Below are 16324 nucleotides of genomic sequence, written 5' to 3'. Positions count from 1 at the left end.
AGAGCAATGCCATTCTCCTCTTAAGAGCTTGATCTCCTTACTGCCCTGTTCTGTATCGGAATTCCAACATTTTCCCGTTTCATTAAAATTCTCCAGCGGTCAACGGGGTTCATGCTTAATAGATTCAGCATTAGTAGTCCTTAGTAGTGCTGAATTCACACACATTTCATTTCACCTGGCATGTTTCGTACAAATGGCTGAGCAAATCTATCCATTAGGCTGGAGAAAGTCTAGCCCGAACTCTGATATTTTGCAGGACTGTTTAGTGAGGATAAGAGTCTGTTCAGTTTGGAATAAACTTTGGTCCAGTTGCCATGATTTAACCTTTTTAGATACTTTTGGCCTGGTTGATTGAATCTTCATTTACACATTCAGTTTGGAAGTCTTTACATGAAGAATATTAGATTTTTCCAGATATTCAGGTTTGCATATATGTTTGTGTGTGTGTGTGTGTGTGTGTGTGTGTGTGTGTGTGTGTGTATGTATATATATATATATATATATATATATATATATATATATATATGTATGTATGTATGTATGTATGTATGTATGTATGTATGTATGTATGTATGTATGTATATTCAGTCATTTAAACATCCTTGTAGGATTGCTCAAGCTTCTAATTTGTCGTATTGGAGAGACTAGCTTTCTGTAATCTGAGCATCTTTCAAGTATGTAGTTTCCATGCTAGCTGGAGAACTTTGGGATATCTGAAGGGTACCAAGGTTAGTAGAGCTGAGATTAAGGTAATATTTCTTACCTCTGGATATTCCAGTGTGTTTCAGCTTCATTGCAAGTGACAATTGGAGCTTTCCGATTTTCCATTTGGGTTACAAGAGAAGCAGGCAAAGATTCCTTTCAGTTGAGCTGGTCTTTCGGTAACTTCATGGATGTACAGTAGCTACCGTGTTTCCCCGAAATCAAGACCCAGTCATATATTTTTTTTGCCTCCAAAAGGGGCACTAGGTCTTAATTTCAGAGTATGTCTTACCTTAGGATCAGCGCAGCCAGGCCTCCCACACCCTGACATGTGTCGCACCGCTGCTTGACTTCTTCTGTGGGTGGATGACATGTGGCGCATTGCAGCATTTTTGCTCCTCCCAACAGGACACCACATGGTGCTTTGCGCTGATTCTGCTGCTTGCAGCCAGACGCTATGTGGCTCTTTGGGCCGTTTCTGCAGCGGAAACAGCCCAAAGCACCACGTGGCCTCCTGCCACGAGCAACAGAAGTGGCCCGAAGTGCGCAAGCAGCAGAAACAGCCTGAAGTGCTATGAGGCATTCTGCCGGGAGGAGCAGCAATGGCACAATGCACCACTTGGCGTCCGGCCATAAGTGGCAGCAAGCAGTTGCAGAAGATGACAAGTAGCAGCATGACAGTTGTTGGGGCGTGGGAGGCCTGGCTGAGGTGGTCCTACTGGTAAAGTAAGCGGGTGCGGGGTGCATAGGGCAGCTTCATCCCCCCTACCTCCACCCTAGCTTGATTTTTAGGGGTGCACCTCACCCCAAAACTGTGGCTTAATTTTGGAGTAGGGCTTATATTAGCCCCCCCCCCCAAAAAAAATCAAGCTAGGGCTTACTATCAGGCTAGGTCTAATTTTCGGGGAAACACGGTATATAAAATACAGGTAGTCCCCAACTTAAAACAGTTCACTTAGTGACTGTTCAAAGTTAGAATGGCACTGGAAAAATGGACTTATGACTGTTTTTCAACCTTATGATCCGTGCAGCATCCCTGTGGTCATGTCATCCAAATTCTTGGATCTTGGCAACACTTGGCAACTGACTCATATTTATGACGGTTGCAGTGTCCTGGGGTCATGTGATTATATTTTTGTGACCTTTTGACAAGCAAATTCAATGGGGAAGCCGGATTCGCTTAACAACTGTGTGACCAACTTAACAACTGCAACTGTGGCAAGGTCATAAAATGGGACTAAGCCAGAGGTAGGCAACCTTGGCTCTTTTGTGATTCGTGGACTTCAACTCCCAGAATTCCTGATCCAGCTTGGCTCAGCTTGGATACCTCTCCCTTTCCCCTCAGCATGGCTGGCTCAGGAATTCTGGGAGTTGAAGTCCACCAGTCATAAAGCAGCCTAGGCCTAGGCCAGGGGTAGGCCACCTTGGCCATTTTATGACTCGTGGATTTCAACTCCCAGAATTCCTGAGGCAGCTTGGCTCAGCTTGGATACCTCTCCCTTTCCCCTCAGGATGGCTGGCTCAGGAATTCTGGGAGTTGCAAGTCCACCAGTCATAAAAGAGCCAAGGTTTCCTACCCCTGGACTAAGCTCACTTAATAAATGTCTCACTTAAGAACAGAAATTTGGGGCTCAGTTGTGGCCATAGGATGAGGACTATCTATAGAGGTAAATGTTTCCCCTGTCCAGTCGTGTCCGATTCTAGCTCATGCTCCTCTCAGTTTCTTAGCCGAGGCAGCCAGTGTTGTCTGAAGACATTCCCGTGGTCATGTGGCCAGCATGACTGACTGCTGTTACCTTCCCACCAAAGTGGTACCTATTGATCTACTTGCATTCGCATGTTTTTGAACTACTAGGTGGGCAGGAGCTGAGGCAAGGAGCGGGAGCTCACTCTGTTGCACGGTGCTCGGGTCTCGAACCTGAACATCTGCTTTACAGCTCAACAAGTTCAGCCTTTTAATCGCTGAGCCATCGCGCCCCCTAACAACTATGTAATTTCGTTGATGACAATATAGAAATGGTTTCCCTTTGTCTTCTTCTGGGCTTCTTTTCAATTCTTGCTCTAGACCAGGGGTAGGCAACCTTGGCTCTTTTTATGACTTGTGGACTTCAGTTCCCAGAATTCCTGAGTCAGCATGGCTGGAAGGAAATTCTTTCCTTCCACCCAGTCTTGTATTTCACCTTTTGCCATCTCTGAATGTGAGGAGCACATTTCTGAAGAAGAAGGCTTCTCTGAAACCTGTTGGCCAAACCGAATAAAGCCTGAAAGAATCCAGATTGATTAAATTATGCCAATGTGTTTTTTATTATTATTATTATTATTAGTTCACAACAGTGACTGTTTGTGCACCCTCTTATTTATTTGATTTATAACCTGCTGCTCTGCTCTAACACAGAGGTTGCCATCTTGGTTTATTTGCATTGACTCTCTGGCTAGCCAGAGGTCAGCAAAGGTGTCTTGTTGTATAATCATTGAAGCAGTGGAAGCAGTGGGAGGTTTGGCCCCCTCCTCTTCCTAACTGACTCCCTTTGAAAGAGAGGGGGGGAAAATCTACATCTCTTGAATAATAATAATAATAATAATAATAATAATAATAATAATAATAATAATAATAATAATAATAATAATAATAATAATAATAATAATAATAATAATAATTTTATTTGTATACCGCCCTTCTCCCGAAGGACTCAGGGCAGTGAACAGGGCAAACATATAAAAATACAGAGATACAAAAGTTAAAAAAGAATTGAAGGGAGAATAAAGCATAGTTCAGCCTCGTATTATTTTGAAGACCAACATGGACTGGTATATTTGGTGGTGCAAACTCTGAATTTTGATCATGTGACAATGGAGATGCTACAATAGTCATAAGTGTGAAAAACGGTCATAGGTCTCGTTTTTCAGTGATGTTTTGTAACTTCAAACCATCACAAAATGAGGTCTGGTATCCTACTACTGTGTGTATTTAATCCGGATGTTTTATAATACATACATACATACATACATACATACATACATACATACATACATACATACATACGTATAATAAATACTTCAAATATATAGAGATACATACCATAGATAGAGGGATAGATATATGATAGATAGATAGATAGATAGATAGATAGATAGATAGATAGATAGATAGATAGATAGATAGATAGATACATAAATAGATAGACAGATAAACACATAGATAGATAGATAGATAGATAGATAGATAGATAGATAGATAGATAGATAGATAGATAGATAGATAGATAGATAGATAGATAGATAGATAGATAGATAGATAGATATGCAGGCAAACAGACAGACAGACAATTTGAAATGTAAGCTGCCCAGATTGAGATGACTGGCTATAGAATGAATGAATGAATGAGTGAATGAATGAATGAATAAATGAAAACATACCTTCCTTGATAATGAACTGAATTGCCCATGTCGTTTTTTAGCTTTCATGGAAGTGTATAAACCGGGATAGTCATTACACATGGACTGTGTGCTATTGAATATAGCGACCTCCTTTCTTAAATCTTAACCAGGCTTTTGTGAAAGCATCTTAAAATGCAGCTGCAATTTCAAAATCATCTTTGGGTATTTTGTTCTGCCAAAGATGATTCTTTCCCCCCCCATTCCTTGACAGCTTTCATGTTACATTATTTTGAATCGAGTTATTTCCCATCCTAAAAGCAGGGCCCGGAGTTGGGAGGGGAGCGAGACAGAGGAGAAACCAAATGTGTAATCAATCCTTATTGTACCGTGTATAATGTATATTTTCCTCCCGTATTTTTTAAAGCCAAAGCCACCTTTCTTGATGAGCCAAATGGTTCAAAATTGTTTTTTTTTTAAAAAAAACAACCTCCCATTTAGCACAACAGAAGCCAACAAACAAATTAGAGCGTAGGAAATATATTTTATATTCAAGGCACCACCAAACTATTTATAGGAATCCATTTGGTTTTTTTTATTTGTGTTTATTTTGTTTCTCTGAGTATGTGTGAATATTTTTTCCAGTTATGATTCTGTAGATTCAACATACTTGGGGATAATCATGGTGTGTGTGTGTGTGTGGAATTGAAGGCTCCTGGATTTGGGGTAGCTGATGTGCTTCGGGGATGACAGGTAGTCCTCGACTTACGGCCACAATTGAGCCCAAAATGTCTGTTGCTAAGTGAAACTTTTGTTAAGTGAATCACTGGAGATTTGTTTAGTAACCCAGTTGTTAAGTGAATCCGGCTTCCCCATTGACTTTGCTTGTCAGAAGGTTGCAAAAGGGGACCATGTGACCCTGGGACCCTGCATAACCGTCATAAATATGGGTCAGTTGCCAAGCATTTGAATTTGGATCATGTGACCATGGATATGCTAAAATGGTCGTAAGTTTGAAAAACAGTCATAAGTCACTTTTTTCAATGCTGCTCCAACTTTGAATGGTCATTAAATGAACTGTTGTAAGTGGAGGACTATTTGTATTGGGGAAGGCATTGTTTTTATGGTATCTGGAAGAAAAGAGCCATTTAAAATTGTAACTGATGGCGGCTGATGATTTCCTATAGGGTTAATTGAGTTTCCCAGGCAAGGTTCCCCCCCCCTGTGTGTATGTATGTGTGTGTGTATGTATGTGTGTGTGTATGTATGTATGTATGTGTATGTATGTATATGTGTGTGTGTGTGTGTGTGTGTGTGTGTACACACACACACACACATACACACACACACATATATATGGGTGCGCCGGATTTGTGGAACCGTTTACCGGTTGAGCTCTGGACGGCGCCCGACCTTCGCTCCTTCCGACGCGATCTGAAGACCTACTTGTTCGAACAAGCCGGCCTGGCCTGATGGGTGATGGGTTTTGGTTTTATTATCGTTTTATGTATTTTAATGTATTGTTATATTGGGCTCTTTGTTTAATCTCTTTTTAATTTTTGTATTCTTGTATTTTAGTATGTATTGCCCTGTTCACCGCCCTGAGTCCTTCGGGAGAAGGGTGGTATACAAATAAAATTAATAATAATAAATTATAATAATATATGTATATGTATATGTATATGTATATGTATATGTATATGTATATGTATATGTATATGTATATGTATATGTATATGTATATGTATATGTATATGTATATGTATATAAGGGACGCGGTGGCTCAGTGGGTTGGGACGCTGAGCTTGTCGATCAGAAGGTCGGCAGTTTGGCGGGTCGAATCCCGAGTGCCGCGTAACAGAGTGAGCGCCTGTTACTCGTCCCAGCCTCTGCCAACCTAGCAGTTCGAAAGCACGTAAAAATGCAAGTAGAAAAATAGGGACCGCTACAGTGGGAAGGTAACAGCGTTCCGTGCGCCTTTGGTGTCTAGTCATGCCGGCCACATGACCACGGAGACGTCCTCGGACAAGCGCTGGCTCTTCGGCTTTGAAACGGAGATGAGCACCGGCCCCTAGAGTTGGAAACGACTAGCACGCATGTGCAGGGGAACCTTTACCTTTACCTACCTATCTATCTATCTTTCTATCTGTCTATCTATCTGTCTATCTATCTACACACACACACACACACACACACACACACACACACACACACATACATACATACATATATGTTTGTTCATTTCCACTTGACTATAGTTTTTTAAAAAAATATAACATTATTGTTGGTTTTTTTCTTTTCCCTTGTTTTTTTATTTTTTATTTTAATCCCATTTATATCCCGCCCTTCTCCAAAGACTCAGGGCGGCTTACAATCTAAGCACAAATCAAATGCCTTCATTCTATGTATATGTCTGCTTATTAGGGCTTTGCCCCCCCCCAGTGGCATTTTTACAAAGTCAGCTTCTTGCCCCCAACAATCTGGGTCCTCATTTTCCCTACCTCGGAAGGATGGAAGGCTGAGTCAACCTTGAGCCTGGTGGGACTCGAACCTGCACTAATTGCAGGCAGCTGGTGTTACTTAAGGAGACATTAGCCCACTGCTCCACCAAGGCTCTATGCTGTCTGGTTTGCTTTAATCCACAATTTTGTGACCTGAAAAGCAGCCTGGCATGGTCTAATTTGAAAATGTGTTTTGCATTTTGGAGGGTGATGAGGGACAAAATTGGGGGCATTGCTTTGCAGATGTACAGAGCGCTATTCCACCCCTTTGAACTCTCACCCCCCCATCTAAAAATGGGCCCTAGTTCCACCCCAAGTCTGAAGTGTGGCCCTTAACGTGCCACAGAAACGTAGATGTGGCCCTTGAACAACAGACCACAAGGTTCCTCTAATGCAGGGGTCCCCAATCTTTTTGGTTGTGTGGGCTGGTGGCTGCAGCGGCTTCAGGGTTTTTGGTGGTGGGGGAATGGTTTTGCATGCACAACCTAAATCCCACATCTATTCCACAAATGAAGCCTTGTGGACTCGCCTGCCGTTTTGGCGGGTGAGGCCTGGGGTTGGAGAGCCCTGCTCTAAACTTTGAAGAAGCAAGCAAAGTTGGAAAGTTGCTGGAACAAAGAATACAGATTTAGGCTTGAGGCTGATATATTCCTTTCATTGTAGGGAAAATAATGAACTTGCCTCTTGCAGGACAGCTTGTATGTGTGTTTGGACTTCAGTTTTGCTTGCAGTTGAAAACAAGCTTCGGAGCCAAGCTTGACTTGATTTTAGAACAGAATAGATCAGAACAGAATAACAGAGTTGGAAGGGATGTTGGGGGTCTTCTGGTCCAACCCCCTGCTCAGGCAGGAAACCCATGACCATTTCAGACAAATGGTTGTCCAATCTCTTCTTAAAAACCTCCAGTGATGGAGCACCCACAACTTCTGTAGGCAAGGAGTTCCACTGATTAATTGTTCTCCCCGTCAGGAAATTTCTCCTTATTTCTAGGCTGGTTCTCTCTTTGCTTAGTTTCCATCCATTGTTTCTTGTCTTGCTTTTTTGTGCTTTGGAAAATAAGTTGACCCCCCTCTTCTTTGTGGCAGTCCCTCAGATATTGGAATATTGCTGTCATGTCACTCCTAGTCCTTTTCATTATACTAGATATACTCAATTCCCACAACGTTCTTCATACCTTTTAGCTTCCGCTCCCCTAATCATCTTTCTTGCTCTGTTCTGCTCTCTTTAGTTGTGCTATATAAATAGCAGCTTTATTGAGCTTATATATTTATTGACATTTTTTTTCTTTATTTGTTACCTACAGATTAAAAATGGACAACAAAGTTGCTATGTGCTAAAGAATAAAGATTTGGAGCTTCCATCTAAAGGCATGGTCCACTTGGAGATAGAAGTCCTGTTTAATCCTGTAAGTCTATAATCTTTAGAGGAGAAGGGATGAATGATAAGCCTTCCCCACCTTGGCACCCTAGAAATGGGATGTCAAAGTCCATAACTCTCAGCCAGCAAAGAATGGTGTTTGTCAGTTTTGGGGATGGCAATGCTCTAGAGACTGTCTGAGTGGTTGAATTGTGTCTTTCAATAGTACACGAACCCATCACTTTTGACACTGACTTGTTTCAGCAAACTATTGTAAAGGTTAACTGTGGTTTAGAGATCAGACACACAATTCCACTGTATTCCACTCCCTGGAGTCCAGTGGAGTTGGATGGTTAATAAACTGAAATAAATAAATGAGTTCCTGAAAAGTAGAAATCAACATTTCTCTCTGCTGATTGTGGGAGAGATCAGAATTGGGTTTCCATAAACTAAGGTTCATCCTGAATTATCTCTTTATGAATGTGGACATATTTCTGGATGACCTTTTCTCCAAGACTGGAGAAGAGCTTAAAAAGGAAGGTTTCAATTGGAGTGGACTTTTTAGATAAAAGGAATATTAACAAAATATATCCTGGTGTATGTTTGTCACTGCTGTGGGCTGAAGCTTGAATGGAAACTAGAAACTAGAATAACAGAGTTGGAAGGGACCTTGGAGGTCATATAGTCCAACCCCCTGCTCAGGCAGGAAACCCTATACCATTTCAGACAAATGGCTGTCCAGTCTCTTCTTAAAAACTTCCAGTGTTGGAGCATTCACAGCTTCTGGAGGCAGGTTGTTCCACTCATTAATTGTTCTCACTGTCAGGAAGTTTCTCCTTAGTTCTAGGTTGCTTCTCTCTTTGGTTAGTTTCCACCAATTGCTTCTTGTCCTGCCTTCAGGTGCTTTGGAGAATAGCTTGACTCCCTCTTCTTTGTGGCAGCCCCTGAGATATTGGAGTAATGCCATCATGTCACCCCTCATCCTTCTCTTCATTAAACTAAACATTCCCAATTCCAGCAACCGTTCCTTATATGTTTTAGCCTCCAGCCCCCTAATCATCTTTGTTGCTCTTCTTTGTACTCTAAACGAATGCTCAATGGAACTCTGAATACTGATGTTGTGTAGCTGTTGCTGCTTTATTTCAGATAAGAGCAAGCCTTAGAACCTTTTTTCCACGTGAGAGGAGATTTGTGGAAGACAACCGCAAGTTTTCCAAGAAGGTATGTCTTGGAGCTGCTAGAGGAAATCCTGTTGACCCCAGAATTCCATAATCCTGTTTGTTCATTCTCTGGAAATTGCCCCCTCTGTCTGTGCTACAAGATGAAAGAGATTAAAGTTCTCAAGATAGTTGTTACATGCTATTAGATGCTGAACATACAGTACAAGGAGATGACTTAGAAATGTTGTTCTCTATTAAAAACCACACTGATATCAGAGAATGTCCCAAAGATGCTTTTCCAAAATGCAACTGGACTTCCTTGTGGTTTTTTTTTCTCCCTTGAAAACGTTTTGCTTCTAATCCAAAATGCTTTTTTCAGTTCTGAACTGAAGAAGAACTGAAGAAGCTTCTTGGATGAGAAGTGAAACATTTTCAAGGAAAAAAAAAACCAAGAAAATCAGTTGCTTTTTGGAAAAAGCGTCTTTGGGACAACTGTGATCTGCATGATTGAGAATCTCCATAAATATTAGAGGATGTTATATGAGCTATGATATCATCCAAATCACATCATTTGCATTATTGCCATGGCAACATCTGGACCTACATGACGTCACCTGCCCATCCCTGTAGAAGCTTATGGTGAATTGGAAATGTTAGATTCAGGGTTGAATGTAAGAACTCATTGGGTTCTTTAATTGGGAAAAAGCCTTGTTTCAATTAAACACCCTCCCCCCATCATATTGCTTTCTAGCTTTTTAAGAATGATCCATTGTAGAGCAAAGAGAATTGTCAGTGTGTTCCAAGCCTGGTGTAACACACCCATATAACAATAAAAATAACTTAAAACTTGTAGAAAGTCATTTGTATACATAGACTTCCCAGTTGCAATGTATGGCTGTGAAAGTTGGACCATAAGAAAGGCTGAGTGCCAAAGAATTGAAGCCTTTGAACTATGGTGCTGGAGAAGACTCCTGCGAGTCCCTTGGACTGCAAGGTGATCAAACCGGTCAGTCCTAGAGGAGATCCACCCTGACTGCTCTTTAGAAGGCCAGATCCTGAAGCTAAAACTCAAATACTTTGGCCACCTAATGAGAAGGAAGGACTCACTGGAGAAGAGCCTGATGCTGGGAAAGGTGGAGGGCAAGGGAAGAAGGGGACGACAGAGAATGAGGTGTCTGGATGGAGTCACTGAAGCAGCAGGCATGAGCTTAAATGGACTCCAGAAGATGGTAGAGGACAGGAAGGCCTGGAGGAACGTTGTCCATGGGGTCGCGATGGGTCGGACACGACTTTGCACCCAACAACAACAATACATAGACACAACAAATATAAATACGATACTCTGTTTGGCAGGGGGTTTGTTTGTTGTCCAGTCTGTCCTAAAACCTCATTTTTCCCTTGTTCATCCTCTCCCTTATTTTCTTCCCTTTGGCTGCCCACAGATTTTATCAAGAAACGTGGACCGGGTGAAAAGAATCTCCATGGGAATCTGGAACACGATACAGTTCCTCCGAAGTTGCTTTCACTGGGAATCTCCCCTAAGAAGCTTGATAGCTTTTGTGGTGAGTGGGATTAATTCACACACCTAATTAAATGTGTGTGTATGTGTGTGTGTTTCTTAAGAGGCCTTTGTAATTAGATAACTACTGAACTGCTGGTTTTGGAGGAGGGAGGGGTAATATATGTCTTGAGAGAAGATTTATATGTGTTGTGATTCAGGGTCAGCCTGTGGGTTCGGCAGTTGCGTCTGACAATTCAGAGGAGGAGGAGGAGGGTGTTGGAGAGCTTGCTGAGAATGATATTGAGGCTCCACAGAGCCCTCAGCCAGGCCCCTCCCATCTGGTCACGACGCAGACCCAGCTGTGTGAGCCTGACAGCGTGGATGAAGATGACCCACAGCTGGCCCTGTTCAAGGACGCCCGACGCAAGAGGCAGTCAATCAGGAGTAAACAGAGGAAGGCAATGGGGCACCTCGGAAGGAGGCAGAGAGAAGCCACGCCCTGAACTTTTTAAAAAGGGGAATGCGTGGGAGGGCTGGTTTGCTGAAGGCAACCGTTTGAATAGCTCCTGTTTCATGGTTCGTGTTTGCTCTCTTTGCTCTGTTTGCTGTTTTACGTTAATAAATTTGGCAGGCTTAGTTCCAGCCTCTTGCCTTCTTGTAAAGGGGTTGTCCCTGCCTTATCTGCAGGGCCAGTAGCAGGCTGGTACAGAACAATATGATGCAAAGACCTGAAGAAGGAGACACCTGAAAAAGTTTCTGTCCTTTGATCTGAAGCTGAATTCTTTCCCCTCCCCCCAACCCCCCCCCAAACCATGTTATGATTTGGGGTAATGCCCAAATATGTTTGCGCGTGTGTATCTGTGTGCCCACACATACCACTTTTTTGCCAAAAATATTTCTCCTTGCTAAATGAATAATTTATTGCTTGCTGAAAACAATCCCAGAAATGAAAATTATTTTTGAAATTCTTTTCCTGGCACGGGCAGGGAAGGAGTTTAGATTGATTGCATTGAAAATACAGCAAACTGTGTAAGTTTTTTTAAAAAAAATAAAGAATGGTGTATTTAATATTATTTTCTTTAAAAAATATCTCCACCGGAAGATTTTAGAGCTTCTAACACAAAGTGTCAGGAGAGGCAAATGCCTGGAGAACTTTCAGTTCCAAAGCAGTTTCCCCCCCCCCCCTATGTTTTCAAAGCTTAAAGTAGGGGGAAAAATATTTAGAAGCTTGAAAAGGAATAGGAAGCGATTTGCAGAAAAAGATGATTAAAAAGTGTTCAAATCCATGCTGTGTTTATAGCAGGTTGGCAAGCAATTAAATCATCTTGTCCGAGCAGGCAATAACTGGCTGATGGGAGAAAGCAATTGTATCAAATCTCTCTTTTATTTCATGACAGTTAGAACAATTAATCAGGGGATTAACCTGCCTCCAGAAGTTATGAATGCTGCAACACTGGAAGTTTTTAAGAAGAGACTGGACAACCCTTTGTCTGAAATGGTATAGGGTTTCCTGCCTGAGCAGGGGGTTGGACTAGATGGTCCCTTCCAACTCTATTATTATTATTATTATTATTATTATTATTATTATTATTATTATTATTATTATTATTATTATTATTATTATAAGGGACCCGGTGGCTCAGTGGGTTGGGACGCTGAGCTTGTCGATCAGAAGGTCGGCAGTTTGGCGGGTCGAATCCCGAGTGCCGCGTAGCAGAGTGAGCGCCTGTTACTCGTCCCAGCTTCTGCCAACCTAGCAGTTCGAAAGCACGTAAAAAATGCAAGTAGAAAAATAGGGACCACTACGGTGGGAAGGTAACAGCGTTCCGTGCGCCTTTGGCGTCTAGTCATGCCGGCCACATGACCACGGAGACGTCCTCGGACAAGCGCTGGCTCTTTGGCTTTGAAACGGAGATGAGCACCGGCCCCTAGAGTCGGAAACGACTAGCACGCATGTGCGGGGGAACCTTTACCTTTATTATTATTATTATTATTATTATTATTATTATTATTATTATTATTATTATTATTATTATTATTATTATTATTATTATTACTATTACTATTATTATTACTATTATTATTATTATTTATTATTATTATTTATTATTATTATTATTATTATTATTATTTGTTGTTGTTGTTGTTAGTTGCGAAGTCGTGTCCGACCCATCGCAACCCTATGGACAATGTTCCTCCAGGCCTTCCTGTCCTCTACCATCTTCTGGAGTCCATTTAAGCTCACGCCTACTGCTTCAGTGACTCTATCCAGCCACCTCATTCTCTGTCGTCCCCTTCTTCTATTGCCCTCAACCTTTCCCAGCATTAGGCTCTTCTCCAGTGAGTCCTTCCTCCTCATTAGGTGGCCAAAGTATTTGAGTTTTAGCTTCAGGATCTGGCCTTCTAAAGAGCAGTCAGGGTTGATCTCCTCTAGGACTGACCGGTTTGATCGCCTTGCAGTCCAAGGGACTCGCAGGAGTCTTCTCCAGCACCAGAGTTCAAAGGCCTCAATTCTTTTGCGCTCAGCCTTTCTTATGGTCCAACTTTCACTGCCATACATTGTAACTGGGAAGACCATAGCCTTGACTATACGCACTTTTGTTGACAGGGTGATGTCTCTGCTTTTTAGTGTGCTGTCTAGATTTGCCATGGCTTTCCTCCCGAGGAGCAAGCGTCTTTTAATTTCTTGACTACAGTCCCCATCTGCAGTGATCTTGGAGCCCAGGAAAATAAAATCTGTCACTACCTCCATTTCTTCCCCATCTATTTGCCAGGAATTGAGAGGGCCAGATGCCATGATCTTGGTTTTCTTAATGTTTAGTTTCAACCCAACTTTTGCACTCTCCTTCTTCACTCGCAACAAGAGACTCTTCAGTTCCTCTTCACTTTCTGCCATTAGAGTGGTATCATCTGCATATCTTAGGTTGTTGATATTTCTTCCAGCAATCTTAGTTCCAACTTTTGATTCATCTAGCCCTGCCTTTCTCATGATGTGCTCTGCATATAAGTTAAATAGGCAAGGCGACAGTATACAGCCTTGCCGGACTCCTTTCCCAATTTGGAACCAATCAGTGGTTCCGTGTCCAGTTCTCACTGTTGCTTCTTGGCCCGCATATAGGTTTCTCAAGAGACAAATAAGATGTTCTGGTACTCCCATCTCTTTAAGAACTTGCCACAGTTTGTTATGATCCACACAATCAAAGGCTTTAGCATAGTCAATGAAGCAGAAGTAGATGTTTTTCTGGAACTCTCTAGCTTTCTCCATGATCCAGCGTATGTTGGCTATTTGATCTCTAGTTCCTCTGCCTCTTCGAAATCCTGCCTGTACTTCTGGTAGTTCTCGATCCACATACTGCTGGAGTCTAGCTTGTAGGATTTTAAGCATAACTTTACTAGCATGAGAAATGAGTGCAATGGTGCGATAGTTTGAACATTCTTTGGCACTGCCTTTCTTTGGAATTGGAATGTAAACTGATCTTTTCCAATCCTGTGGCCACTGTTGAGTTTTCCAAATTTGCTGGCAAATTGAGTGTAGCACTTTTACTGCATCGTCTTTTAAGATTTTGAATAGCTCAGCTGGAATACTGTCACCTCCACTAGCTTTGTTGTTGCTCAGCTTTTCTGAGGCCCACTTCACTTCACATTCTAGGATGTCTGGCTCGAGGTCAGTGACCACCTCATTGTGATTATCAGGGACGTTAAGCTCATTCTTGTATAGTTCTTCTGTGTAATTTTGCCATCTCTTCTTAATCTCTTCAGCCTCTGTTAGGTCCCTGCCATTTTGGTCCTTTATCATGCCCATTTTTGCATTGAACGTTCCCTTCATCTCTCCAATTTTCTTGAAAAGATCTCTGGTCCTCCCTATTCTATTGTTTTCTTCTATTTCTTTGCACTGTTCATTTAAGAAGGCATTCTTATCTCTTCTAGCTATTCTCTGGAATTCTGCATTCAATTGGGCGTATCTTTCTTTTTCTCCCTTGCCTTTTGCTTCCCTCCTTTCCTCAGCTATTTGCAAAGCTTCCTCAGACAGCCATTTTGCTTTCTTGCATTTCTTTTTCTTTGGGATGGTTTTGGTTGCTACCTCTTGTACAATGTTGCGAACCTCTGTCCATAGTTCTTCAGGCACCCTGTCTATCAGATCTAATTCCTTAAATCTATTTGTCACCTCTACTGTATATTCAACGGGGATATGATTTAGTTCATAGCTGAGTGGCCTAGTGCTTTTCCCTACTTTCTTCAGTTTAAGCCTAAACTTTGCAAGGAGAAGCTCATGGTCTGAGCCACAGTCAGCTCCTGGTCTTGTTTTTACTGACTGTATAGAGCTTCTCCATCTTTGGCTGCAGAGCATATAGTCAATCTGATTTCTGTGTTGACCGTCTGGTGATGTCCATGTGTAGAGCCGTCTCTTGGGTTGTTGGAAAAGAGTGTTTGCTATGACCATCGTATTCTCTTGACAAAATTCTATCAGCCTGTGCCCTGCTTCATTTTGTACTCCAAGGCCAAACTTGCCTGTTATTCCGGTTATCTTTTGGCTTCCTACTTTAGCATTCCAATCCCCCATGATGATAAGGACATCATTTTTTGGTGTTAGTTCTATAAGGTGCTGTAGGGCTTCATAGAACTGGTCAATTTCATCCTCTTCAGCACCGGTGGTTGGGGCATAGACTTGGACTACTGTGATATTGAATGGTTTGCCTTGGATTCGAACTGAGATCATTCTGTCATTTTGAGGATTGTATCCCAGTATTGCTTTTCCTACTCTTTTATTGACTATGAAGGCTACTCCATTTCTTCTGAGGGATTCTTGCCCGCAGTAGTATACCTGATGGTCATCTGAATTAAATTCACCCATTCCTGTCCATTTTAGTTCGCTGATACCTAAGATGTCGATGTTCAGTCTTGTTATCTCTTGTTTGACCACGTCCAGCTTGCCTTGATTCATGGATCTTACATTCCAGGTTCCTATGGAGAAAACATCTTTACAGCATCGGACTTTCCTTTCACCACCAGACACATCCACAGCTGAGCGTCCTTTCGGCTTTGGCCCAGTCGCTTCATTCTTTCTGGCGCTACTAGTACTAGCCCTCTGCTCTTCCCCAGTAGCATATTGGACGCCTTCCGACCTGAGGGGCTCATCTTCCAGCGTCATATCGTTTTGCCTTTTGGTACTGTCCATAGGGTTTTCATGGCAAAGATACTGGAGTGGGTTGCCATTTCCTTCTCCAGTGGATCACGTTTTGTCAGAACTCTCTGCTATGACCTGTCCGTCTTGGGTGGCCCTGCACGGCATAGCTCATAGCTTCATTGAATTACGCAAGCCCCTTCGCCACGACAAGGCAGTAATCCATGAAGGGGACTATTATTATTATTATTATTATTATTATTATTATTATTATTATTATTATTATTATTATTATTATTATTATTATTATTATTATTGAAATGAGCTGCCCATCTTTAAAACTGAGCTCTGAGTGAGCCTTGGGCCACCATGACTTGACTGGACCAGAGAAACACTGTGAGTTCTCAAACCCAGCATTATGTCTCCTACCTACTACAGGCTAAATAAATAGAAGCATCCTTGGATCTCTCTTATTTTCCCAATTATACTCTTTGGAACTACAATTATAGCTGTGCCGAGAGATTATATTTCAGAATAACAGACTTGGAAGGGACCTTGGAGATGTTCTTCCAGTCTCTTCTCTTCACAACTTCTGGAGGCAGGCTGT

At 42.0% G+C, this 16324-nt stretch overlaps 1 protein-coding gene across 1 annotated transcript in view; it reads left to right on the top strand.

Annotated features, from left to right (window-relative positions):
- MCTP2 (multiple C2 and transmembrane domain containing 2) overlaps positions 1 to 16324 on the top strand; it is a 145556-nt gene that overhangs the window by 77553 nt on the left and 51679 nt on the right. Inside the window, exons 15-17 of the mRNA XM_081337633.1 lie at positions 7882 to 7983; positions 9081 to 9155; positions 10537 to 10656. Coding sequence (XP_081193759.1) covers positions 7882 to 7983; positions 9081 to 9155; positions 10537 to 10656 — 297 coding nt within the window. The remainder of the gene's footprint in view (positions 1 to 7881; positions 7984 to 9080; positions 9156 to 10536; positions 10657 to 16324) is intronic.

Source organism: Vipera berus (genome assembly GCF_964194415.1).
Source record: "Vipera berus genome assembly, chromosome: 12".
Taxonomy (NCBI): Eukaryota; Metazoa; Chordata; class Lepidosauria; order Squamata; family Viperidae; genus Vipera; species Vipera berus.
This window is presented reverse-complemented; position numbering and strand designations above follow the sequence as displayed.